Raw genomic sequence first — 12,296 nt, forward strand, 5'->3', positions numbered from 1 at the left:
AGATAGTCACGTACTCTCACTTCAACTAAACAGTAATAACTGACATCTTCAATCTTGAAGAAGATACATTCTGCAAGTAGCTTGACTCCTTCCTTCAAGCCTACAGCCATATAAGAGACTCCATCTTTGACCTTAGCAATTGTCTTAGCCTTTCACTTCGATGACCTACTTCCCTAGGCAACATCATGAATCCATTCAACTGTTGACAATTTGGGTTCGTGATAACCATCAATTTTCTCTACCAGACTTTTCATTTATTATAAACTAATGGATCTTGATCTAACTAATCATAATTGACTATCATTGTTGTTCCTCAACTTGACCCTGAACATGCTGTCTGTAGCTTAAACTGACATCCACCATCTCTTGATCATTTGGTGACATTAGTCAACATCTTCATATGTGCATTGTGGCCAACTCCACTTACACTTTTTGTTGTTTAATGGTGCTCGATGGCCTTTTAAAACATGTTGCTCGATGGCTTCTAACTCTACCCAAGCACGGAGTACAGCAACATGCTATTTGGGTTTCATCTTTAAGTTTGAAAATGTGGGGATGGATTAAATTATCATGCATTACATCGTCAAACTTGAAAACCAGTAAGCTGTCGTTATCAAAAGTGAATAATATGGAAACATTAATGTTTTCTTTGCTCACAAAAAAACCTCCAAACAGACCTTAAATAAAATTTTGTGAATTATTATAAAAAATGAACCTTAAATTTAAAGGGAGAGAATTTTCCAAATAAGGGACAACACCATCGGTAAGCAAGAAAAGGGAAAGAATCTTACAATAAGGAAACAATGCTAAAAAGAGTAATTTTGTTCAGATGAAAAATTGAGAGCTTTTCTATTTTCAACACTCCCTCTCAAGCTGGTTGGGCTGATATGATAATCAAGTTTAGCTCACTCGTTACGACTTCAAAAGCCTTGAATAAGGCCTTTGTGAGAATGTCTGATCTACATCTTGTTAGGTATCTAGTAAAGAGAGATGCCTTTGTTTTTCTCTTTGATAAAGTGAGGACCAGTTTCTACATGCTGGTCATGATGGAGTGGGTTTTGGCAATGCTTATAGTAGCTTGGTTGTCAAAGTGGATATCTATTGGTTCTTTTGAAGTGATTCTCAGTTCTGATAGGGTGCTTTCGAGTCATATTCCTTCATATATTCCTTAAGCAAGGGCTCTCAATTCTTCTTCAGTGCTACTCGCCTACTCCTAGATGCAATCGTTAAGTGATATGTTTTCCAAACAAAGGTACAATATTCAGTGTTTGATCTTCTGTCAATATTTTAGCTTGCCCCATCTGCACCTGTGAAGACTTCAAGGTTTCTCTTCATGGGCTTCTTAAAGTGCAACCCCTTCCAAATTTCCTTTTAAGTATAGTATCTTGTAAACTGTTTGTATATTTTCCTTGGTAGAGTTCTTCATAAGTTGATTTACAACGCTCACTCGAAATAGATATCAGGTTTAGTGTGAGTTAGGTAAATTAGTTTTCTAGCAAGTCTTTGATATTGTTCCTTATTAACCACTATTTTTCTTTGCTCGAGTGTTAATTAGGATCATTGAGAGGCGTTCAAATCAATTTTTTAACAAGTCTTTGACATTGTTCCTTATTAACCAAAATAATCTTTAAAAATATGATGTAAAATCAGTCACCTCATCAATGCCATATAACATTTTTTGTCAGTTAAAACTTACGATACACGATAGACTAAAAATCAATTTCGATAGATGTTACGTTTCACAATTTAACAACTTTGAGTTGATTAACGATCGATTTAACCCAGAGACTATTTAGAATGATTTTCCAAACCTTTGGAGCTAAAGTGTTGCTTTTGAAACTCTAGGGACTAAATAGACATTAACTTCAAACTCAAGGGACCAAAAGTGTAATTTGCCAATTTTCTTTAAGAGATATTTTTTTGAAACTGAGACAAGAACTTCTTTATTAATAAGAACTCTAAGTACAAGAGAGATATATAAAGAGAGCCAAAAAGAAGTAGTAAGACCTAGAGGGATCAGGAGGCGCACCTGGACATCTCAACTAGGTTAACACCCCCTTAACGCCAAACATCATATCCCGAGCAATAGCCAATAAAACAAAAAAGAGACAATAATAAAAGCGACCAGCTTAGAACAAAGGTCCAGAAAAACAGAAAAGGACCAGGAGAAAACATCAAGAAACACGAGGAGGAGTGGGGGAGCAAAAAAAAAAACAAACAAAACTAAACAGGGGCAATTCTTCAAAGCTTCAAAAGCAGAAGAGGGCTTCGGGCTGAATAATCTGCAAACGTTGAAACTGAGGCAGCATAGGATTAGGCTGGATGAGAAAGAAGAGCAGCCCAGTTAAGGTAAATGTCTTGAATGGAAAAATGAACGAACTCCTTTTTAAGGGAACACCAAGATGCAGCTTTAAATTATGCTGCAAGCATAGTTTCTGCCCTCGGTCTAGCTTTATCGTGGAAGATACGCTGATTTCGTTCTAACCATAATTCTGAAAGTAAAGCTTTTGACAAATTGTCCCAAATGATGCTTGATTTTTTGGGCAATCTTGGACCCGACAGAATTTGAACCACACTAGCACTTAGTGAAAAGTCAAATACCCAAGATAAATTAAACAAGGAGAAAATCCTTTCCAAGCAGAAGGAGGAGATAAGAAAGTTCAAGAAAATATGAGAAAATTTCTCACTAGCCTTCAAACATAGAGGACAGATCGAGGGGGAGGCATTTTTTGGGAGCTTTTTTTTGCACGATTTCAGAGCTATTGAGGGACCCAAAGACCATAGTCCAAATCAAAATATTGATTCTACGTGACCTGCCTGTTTTCCAAATTGCTGAAAAAAGACGTTTATCCATTGGAGAGGCAGATTTTAAGTGAGTCGAAAGAGACTTAACGGAAAATCAGCCTTGAGGATCAATGGACCATGATCTATAATTGTCGGAGTTTACCACTTTTTCAAAAGAGAGAAGGCAAAGCAGTGATTTAAAATCTACAAAGTCATCATCCTTCAGACTTCTTCTAAAGGACCAAGAGGAGGTATCTTGGTCCCAATGTGCTGCAACTGATCCAGTGGGCAAAAGAGTAATTCTAAAGAGCCTAGAATATTGCTCTTTAAAGGGGGCGTTACCTACCCAAATATCTGTCCAAAAGCCCAAATTTTCTTTAAGAGATACAAACCTTTGTTTAAGTGAGTGGTTCTCAATCCTAGGAAATATTTCAGATTGCCTAAATCTTTCACTTAATAGTAATTTTAGGTTTCTTACTTATTCTTCATGACATCACATGGAGGAATAATGTGTCATCCTCATATAATAATCACTATATTTAGGATTTAAGAATGTTTGATTAAAAGAGTAATTAGATTTCCTCAACTTTTGAGATATTGAAGCTCTTGAAGAACCAAAGATTGTTTTGGAAGCATTATTCATTAAGGGGCCGTTTGGGGGAAGGGTTGAGTTATGGAAGGGTTAGAGTTATATGATAAAACTAGTGTTATGATAAAACTAGTTTTATGATAAAAGTTGTTTGGGGGAAGGGTTATGTGAGTAGTGTTATGATAAGATGTGTTTGGGGGAAGGGTTATTTAGGTAGTGTTATGATAGTTTTATGATAAGATGTGTTTGGGGGAAGGGTTATTTAGGTAGTGTTATGATAGTTTTATGATAAGATGTGTTTGGGGGTAGTGTTATGTGGGTAGGGTTATGATAGGGTTATGATAAGAGATGTGTTTGGGGGAAGTGTTGTATTGGTAGTGATGTGATATATTTATTATTTAATTAATTTTTTTTAGCAAATTCATATTTAAAATCCAATGGTCAAAGTGAATTATTTGGAAATTTTGAAGATGAAAATTAAATTATGTCACATTCATTTTACTAGTTCAATATATATGAAAACACAAATGACTAGCAATATCATTCGAAAACACCAATCAAAAGCAGTTAACAGGTACAGAAATAAACAGAAAACATAACAATACTCCGTGCAAGTAAAACAAACAATCAGCTAGCACCTCGTATGAGCACCGTGCAGTAGTCAAGCTTCTCATCTGACAGTTTGAGGAAACCCTTCATGTCCGTTAAATTGTTCATTAGTATTCGATTACATTGTGCCCTGTCCAACCTACTGAGCTGAGGTATGGCACGCAATGCGCGAACCACCTCTCTACGGACTCTCTTTCATCCTCCAGTGCCAACCGCGCCACTCTGCAATGAGTCTCAGCTAGTCAGTTTGAAGAGCCATGACATCCTTAATGACATCAGCTGTTTCTGAAGTTTGCCCTCCCCGCCTGCGCTTCGAGCCGCTTGAAGTCGTCCTACTATCGGTTCCTCGACCTGGTCGTGCGATGTCGTCTTGTGACATGTTAAACCTATGGCTGGACATGGAAGGACTTTCCATATCATTGAGATCCACGTGAGATGGGGAGAATTTAAACAATATAACAGGAAATTAGGGTTCACAGAAGCATAATTTAAACAATATGGATGGGCAATATGGGAGGAGATCAGAAACATGGCAAACAGGGACATATGTTGAAGCACATAGACAAAATTTTTCACAGATACACATACACAGAAGTGACTTCAAAAAGCTACAGGAACAATAGTAAACAGAAACGTGGAAAGTAAACAGCAGTGTAGTTTCAAATTGGGATGACCGAATATGAAAAACAATAGAAGTAAAAAACAAAAACGATTACAAATAATTATGCACAGAACAGAACTAATCAGAAACAAAATTATTCAGACAATGCATAACCCTAATCCTCATCATCGGTGAAGACAGAAACTCGAAATCCAACCACTTACCTCCAACCATACCTTGCTCGAACATCCCAAATGCAGTGGGTGATAGTATCCGTAGTGTAGAATGTGTCCAAATCGGAGGGAAAAAAATTACCCGATCGGCAAGTGGGAGTCCAAGCGACAAGGTCTTCTGGAAGGGGAAAACTGAGTCGGATTGCATGTTCACCAATAACAGTGGTGAACATGCAAGCGCAAAGGTTTCAGAGGCAAAATGTAAAACACAGCCATTCAACGAAACCGACAGAAGACCCATTTGTTTCGGAGGCAACACGGTGAGCGAAGCCTTCAACGAAAATTGGAAGGACGAAGAGTGGGAGAGAAAGGAATTTAGAGGAAGATAGTTTTTTTACCGAGAAGAAAACGACGGCCAAACCTAAACCGGAATACATCGAAGGTGAGTTGACGAAAAAATGGAAAAGTTTTTTCTGAAATTAAATCGAAATCAATGTCGTTACAAGGATTGAAGAGAGCGGATGATTTCGATTGGAAGGATTAAACGGCTTTAAGGACGAGTAGTGTACAGAGATTGAAGACGAGTTGCGAGGGATGAAGACGAGTTGAGAGGAAGTAAATCGGGGAGAAAAACGAATGGAAACCCTAAAACTAGGGTTTCCATTATACGGGCCCCAGACGTGGGTTTGGGTTATTATAACCCAAGCCCACAGTAATAAACCGGGGCCCACACAGCCCCTAAAGGTTTATCCAACCTGATAGATTTAGCAAGATTGAATCAAGTTTTAAAAGATGAAGGGTCTGAATGTCTTGAAGCCTAAATGGGCGTTTTTAAATTCAGATTAGTCAAAACCAGGATTCACTAAGAATCCATTCACAGACCTTAAAGAGAACACAGCAAAGGGAATGATGGCTTGATATTCTTCCTCCGCTCATTGGAGTTTTTTCTTTTGAAACGGAGAGGAGCATCTTTATTAATGTATTAATAAAAGAAACTAATGCTCAAAGTACAAGAGAATTATACTAAGAACGAAAAAGAGCGATTACAAACAAAAGTACAGACGAATTGGACAACAGAAACGAAACCCTGCGCCTAACAATAGAAAAATAAGAATAAAGCAAACTTAAAAATCAAACAAGAAGGCCCAGAGAAAGCTGAAGATTGCGGACTAAAAACTTCAAAATGGATGAGAGAAAAACACCAAGGGAGAGAAAACAACCATGCAACTTCAAGTTGAGGTTTGTTGAAAAAATATGCCTCCCAAGTAGTCCTTAAATCATGAATGAGTGACTAGAGCCAGAATATTTCAGAAGAAACGTTAGAGGGCCAAAATAATATAAGCATCCATTGAACTTCTCGTGAACCACTAAAACCACATGAAAAAATAATAATTGTAATAATTGGCTTTAAAAAAATGTGATCAAGTTTCGATTCTGAACGCAAACCAAAATAATTCCACATTTCTCAACAATGCATTCAAGTGATCTGGAATTTCACAATGCTGAACTTGTGAGGGGATTAACGAGGCCTGTTTCTCAGTCATTAAATCCTCCTCTGTTCGAAACAGGGCACTGAGATTAGATTCTAAAGGATCCTTGAAGGTCATTCATCCCTGCTGACTTTGGCATATGATTGGCTTCCTCCCTGCGCACACTAAAAGGAGAGTCGAAGTCTGCTACATTCTTCTTTTTAGATGAAGAGATTGTGGAGTTTGGGTAGGAGAACCTCTCAAAAAATTTACCTTTGAATTAGGCATAGAGAAAACGGAGTAATTAAAATGAGGATGAACGGAGCTTTGAGGATTTGAGGATTGAGAAGGAGCTTGAACAAGGGCACAATTTGCCTCCAGAAAATCAGGGTTCTAATCTGAAATCAATTTTTCCTTTGTAAATTATTTTTGAGGCCTCCTTTACCCTTTTCCTTCTAACAAATTGCTTTGGGAAAGTCTTGAAAGGATGTGGGAGAACCCTTGATTTTGAATGTCTTTTAGAGTTGACCTTTGACCCAGATTTAGCCAAGGATGAGAGGGAAGACAGAGAAAGACTAGTGGAGGAATAGTTGGAAGTTGGAGCTTTTTCGGAGGGGATTTCTGTGGGCACATAACCGACAATGGTGACGAAGACTTTGACGAAGCAGAGGGAAGTGACCTGCTAAGGGAGGAAGGAGTGGTAAAACTGTGGCCTCACATCAACAGAAGAGGCTGATTTTCCCATTTTGGTTAAAGGAAAGTAAAAATTAATTTTGGATGTCCTACCCAAGCTGGAAGCCCAAAAGACATGAGGGCTCACTTTAACCAAAGGCCTGAAAAGTTTTACATCCCTTCAAACCTTTTCCAAAACATTTCGTCTCAAGGAACAAAAAGAAGGCCAACACTAAGAAGAAAAGCTTCAAGGCGAAGTTGATGTCAGAAATTAACTCTGATATATTGGAAGAAATATGCACTCAATTCCAGGTTTCTAACCAAGTTACCAGGTCTGATTCACAAGCTTCCCATACTCACCAATTCAAGTACTCTGTTTTCTCTTTGTTGAATTTGAAAGTGAAATTTTTAGAGGAGTTCGAAGTCATACCCAAGTTTTTCATCTAAGAAGAAAGGAAAGTCAGTCATTGATTTGCCTTTCAGTGTAAGCAACGAGGAAGTTGATCAATTCGAAAAGTCGGCTGAGAATGAGAGGAAGAGACAGTTGAGGCATATCTGAATGCTTTGTTTCAGTGTGAGGAATATTCGATTGATGTTTAGTTGTCCTGGGATAATCTATCTCAGTCATTCTTGTGCTATCCCTGAACATTTGAAGTCACTGGTAGCAGAATGCAATCTTGTTTTTGGATTATTCTTTCGTTACATTCAGTGTTAGTAAAAAAGCGAGTTTTGGTGCTTATTCTACTTTCAACTCATTGTGTGCTCAGCATCTTCCTTCCATCGAATAATCAACCTTTTTCAATGCCTTCTCAGAATTTCATCCACCCAGCTTTTAATCCTATTCCTAATCCAGGTGCTCATTTTCCTAGAGATTGAAGCTGTGTTTCTCCGTTCGAAGTTGATAAAGTATTTGCAAGTTATCTGCTGCCTTTACATTCCTTCTATTCTCTGTCATACCATCTTGGACGATTTACAGCCTCTTGGACTGCTACATCTAATTTTTGTTTGTTCTGGTTTTCCTTGTTTCATCTCGAATTGTAATGTAGGGGCGATTGGAAGTTGTTGGTTCACTTTTTCCTCCATTTGGTTTATCTTGTTCTCTTGGTTTAGATGTTTTGGGTTTGTCGTTTTTATTCCTTATAATCTTGTTGTGTTTCAACTCATTACTTTGTACTTTGTACTTGAGCTTTAGTCTCACTCGTTATATCAATGAAGAGGCTTGTTTTTCGTTTTTTTAAAAAAGAGTAACTAGATTAGTATTACAAGAGTCCTTTTGTTCTGTTTTTGAAATTTTTTCAAACCAGATTTTTAGGGAATTGTTTTAGGCCATAAAGGATTTTTTTGTCTGCGAACTTGTTAGGGATTATTTTCCGATTCCATGCCAGTAGGTATACCTGTATAAACTTCTTCTATGTCTATCGAGGAAGGCAACTTTTTTTATGTCTCATTTGTGAAGTAACCTCACTCCTATTTGAGAAAAAAAGGTCTTTTCACTTACTGAAATGTCAAATGCATTCTTATTTTAGTTGCCTTTTGCTGCTACCATCTGTGCAAAGTTTGGTAATTTTGTTTTCATATGCAGTTCCAATCAACTTATGGAAAACCACTACTAGCAGCTAGAGATTCCAAATGTTCTGCTAGGGATGCAGAAGCTGGGGCACTCGCCATGGAAGCATTGCACAAGCAGGTTTGTCCATTTCTTTTTCTTGTGTTATATAGATGTTAGATAATTGCCTTTTGATCTCTATATTTGTTTTTATAGGTCATGCCTTTTCTTCTTCGGCGAACTAAAGATGAAGTGCTGTCTGACCTGCCAGAAAAAATTATTCAAGACAGATTCTGTGACTTGAGCCCTGTACAACTCAAATTATATGAAAGGTTCTCTGGTTCTCATGTTAGACAGGAAATATCAAGTATGGTCAAATCAAATGAATCAGAAGTACCACAGGAAAGCAGTGGTTCAACGAAGGCATCCTCACATATTTTTCAGGTATGCTTTTTATTTCTATTCTTGTTTTCAACACTGTATCCCTGATGCATATATTGTTTTCCTTTCTCAGGCACTCCAGTATTTGCTTAAACTTTGTAGTCATCCTTTGCTTGTTACGGGAGAAAAAATGTCAGATTCGATGAAATGCATCCTGACAGAACTCTTACCTGACAGCTCTGACATTATTTCTGAACTTCATAAACTACACCACTCTCCTAAATTAGTTGCTCTTTCGGAAATTCTTGAGGAGTGTGGCATTGGTGTTGATACTTTGGGTTCTGATGGAGCTGTCAGCTGTGGCCAGCACAGAGTCTTGATATTTGCACAGCATAAAGTAAATTGATTGATATTGATTATTTGTTCATGAATTTGAGCCTCTGTTTTTTACTGGGCAATAATTTAATATCTGAGGTTTTTCTGCAGGCCTTATTGGACATTATTGAAAGAGATTTATTCCATGCTCACATGAAGAAGTTAGTATACCAACTTTTTTGCTTTCATCAAAGAAATTAGCATGCAACTTTGTGGTTGTGTTCTCTATAGTAATGGGATGCACTAAATTATAACAATAGCTGGATTTTCTTTCTTTTTCGGTCAACTTTTTTATTCATCTTCATGCCTACTTCGGTCATTCTAGCACACTGAGGCATCACCCACGGTTGTCTTCTCTTAAGGAATAATCTTTTCTTGCAATTTTGACTTGGCAATCTCTTGGTCGTTACCTCTTCAAATAGTGTTACTGTAGCTCAGACTAGTTCCATTTCATCCCAACAGTATAAATTTCCTTCTTACCTGCAGTGTTACGTACTTGCGACTGGATGGATCTGTTGAGCCGGAGAAACGTTTCGACATTGTTAAGGCCTTCAATTCTGATCCTACAATTGATGTATTGCTCCTTACAACACATGGTTGGTTCTTATTCTTCCGTTTTACCTTTTCACAATTTGGGATCTGATTGTATATGCTAACAAAATTGCAATTACAGTTGGCGGTCTTGGTTTGAATCTGACATCTGCAGACACCCTTGTTTTCATGGAGCATGATTGGAATCCAATGCGTGATCATCAGGTAGTCTGAAAGGAAAGCATAAATGTTAGATACTACAGTTACTGACATTAAATATTTCTTTTGGTAGTAGCTTCAAGAAAGTTATTTCTGTCACATTTACTTGGTGATTATATGGTTACTGATTGCGAACTGTCAGATCATTATTTTTTTGGTTTGCTAAAACAAAAATGCTCTACTGTTTCGGATGCTGGTAAGGCCTCAAATAGAGGGAATCATAGTTTTTAATTGTGTCATCGTGCTTTATATGTTTGAACTAAAAAAAAAGTTGGCCCTGGCCTGTAAATGGATCTTTATGAGCCTCTAAAATATCTTTTATACCATGACCAATGCCCCAGTTGGTCCTATACATGTGACCCGCTATCAGGAAAATAATTGCAATAGCTAAATGATGGTGTGCAATATCGGTTAACCATAGACCCCCGGTTACTGGATCTAACCCTCCGCGAAAAGTAAGAAATTCTGCATATTTTGACCAATTCAAAGTGAAAAATGGGGTTGCTCCCTCAGCAAAACTAGGATAAAGTTGCGCCAAAAGATCCCGATGAAGATAAATTCATGAGGAAGTGTGTTGTGGTGCATTTGTGCTTTGTGTTGATAAAACTAGCAAATAGAAAAATATGAATAGTATTAAAGGGATATAAAAAATAGGTGATTTATTCCATGTTCTTCAATAAAGGCCAATTTGTGGTAGCTAGCTACTTAGGATTTAATATTTTATGAGTTTTCTTGATACTCAAAGATTAAACGATGTCATCAACATACACAATCAGAACTGCGATCTTCCTAGCCTTGGAGACCTTTGTAAACAAAGTATGGTCAAAGTGCTCTTGAGTGTACCTTTGGGACTTGACAAAAGTAGTGAACATGTCAAACCATGCTCTTGGTGACTGTTTCAGACCACATGAAGATTTCTAAAGCTTACATACCTGATAATCAAACTGGTTTTCAAATCTTGGTGAGGGCTCATGTAAACTTCCTCTACTTGGTCTCCATTCAGAAATGCATTCTTAACATCTAGCTGGTATAGAGGCCAGTTTTTGTTCACAGTAACTAGTAGTAGGACTCTTAACTCTATTAAATTTAGCAACTCGGGAAAAGGTTTCAGAATAGTCAAACCATAGGTTTGATTCAACTCTTTTGCAACTAACCTTGACTTGTGTCTATCAAGTGTTCCATCTGCTTTGTATTTGAGAGTGAACACCCATGTGCATCCCACAGTTTTATGTTCCTTGGGTAGAGCGCAAATCTCTAATGTCTTAATCTTTTCAAGAGCCTTCATCTCTTCCATGAAAGCATTCTTCCACTCTGGGCATTCTAAAGTAGTGTGGATATTTTTTGGTATTATGGTAGAGTCAAAGCTTAGCTGTGAAAGCTCTAAACTGTAGAGATGGATTAACATAGTTACAAATGGGAAATTTTGTGGAAGACCTGGTACCTTTTCTAAGTGCAATCGGAATATCCAGAGAATGATCATACTCATCAAGTTTTCCCGAATGACCCATTCAACTTCATTACTATGGTTTCTGCTCTGACCTCAGTCTTATCACCATTATCCTTTTCTTCCACATTTTCAAGAACAACATTGGACCTGCCATTTTTACTTATCTTATTATCAACACAAGTCTTAATAGGGTTTGCCATACCTTGATCTCAGGGAGATTTAGAGTCTTGGACCGGAGCCGACTAACTAGTGGGGGACTCAATTTCCTTTATGAGATTCCTCTTGTAGTACGTTTTCCATGGTTTGTGGGTTCTATGGGATGAGGATCAAAGTCAGACACGAGAGTAGGAGTAGGTTTGATAAACTCTAAGGTACAACTAGACTCTTCACATCACACTCTTCCCCTGAAGATGACTAACAAGAAAGAAAGGTCGGTCTTCACAGAAAGAAACATCAATGGTGATAAAGTATTTCTTGGAAGGAGGATGAAAACATTTATAACCGCGCTGATGAAGAGGAAACTCAACAAACACACATGCTTGAGCCTGATGGGTAAATTTGGTCTGATTTGGGCCAAAATTGTGGACATATGTTGTACACACAACGAACAGGAACCTCAGAAATTAGGCGGGTAGAGGGATAGGACTACTTAAGGGAGTCTAAAGGTGGAGAACACGAGAAAGGCATTATATTGATTAGATAAGCTGTTGTAAGAATAGCATCTCCCCACAGGTATGAAGGAAGGGAAGTAGATAGCATAGGAGAACGAGCTACTTGCAAAAGATGACGGTTTTTCTGCACGAGCTTTGATGAACAATCCCCTTGGAGGCTAGGAACTCACTAAGGTTATGGTTTTGGAATTTTCGTGAATTGCAATTTTGGTATTGCATTGTATTTCAA

The 12,296-nt window shown here is 37.7% G+C and overlaps 1 protein-coding gene across 1 annotated transcript in view; it reads left to right on the forward strand.

Annotated features, from left to right (window-relative positions):
* LOC101221003 (TATA-binding protein-associated factor BTAF1) overlaps nucleotides 1-12,296 on the forward strand; it is a 42,136-nt gene that overhangs the window by 25,978 nt on the left and 3,862 nt on the right. Inside the window, 6 exon segments of the mRNA XM_011653094.2 lie at nucleotides 8,480-8,584; nucleotides 8,660-8,887; nucleotides 8,958-9,221; nucleotides 9,311-9,360; nucleotides 9,686-9,795; nucleotides 9,873-9,955. Coding sequence (XP_011651396.2) covers nucleotides 8,480-8,584; nucleotides 8,660-8,887; nucleotides 8,958-9,221; nucleotides 9,311-9,360; nucleotides 9,686-9,795; nucleotides 9,873-9,955 — 840 coding nt within the window.

Source organism: Cucumis sativus, chromosome 3 (genome assembly GCF_000004075.3).
Source record: "Cucumis sativus cultivar 9930 chromosome 3, Cucumber_9930_V3, whole genome shotgun sequence".
Taxonomy (NCBI): Eukaryota; Viridiplantae; Streptophyta; class Magnoliopsida; order Cucurbitales; family Cucurbitaceae; genus Cucumis; species Cucumis sativus.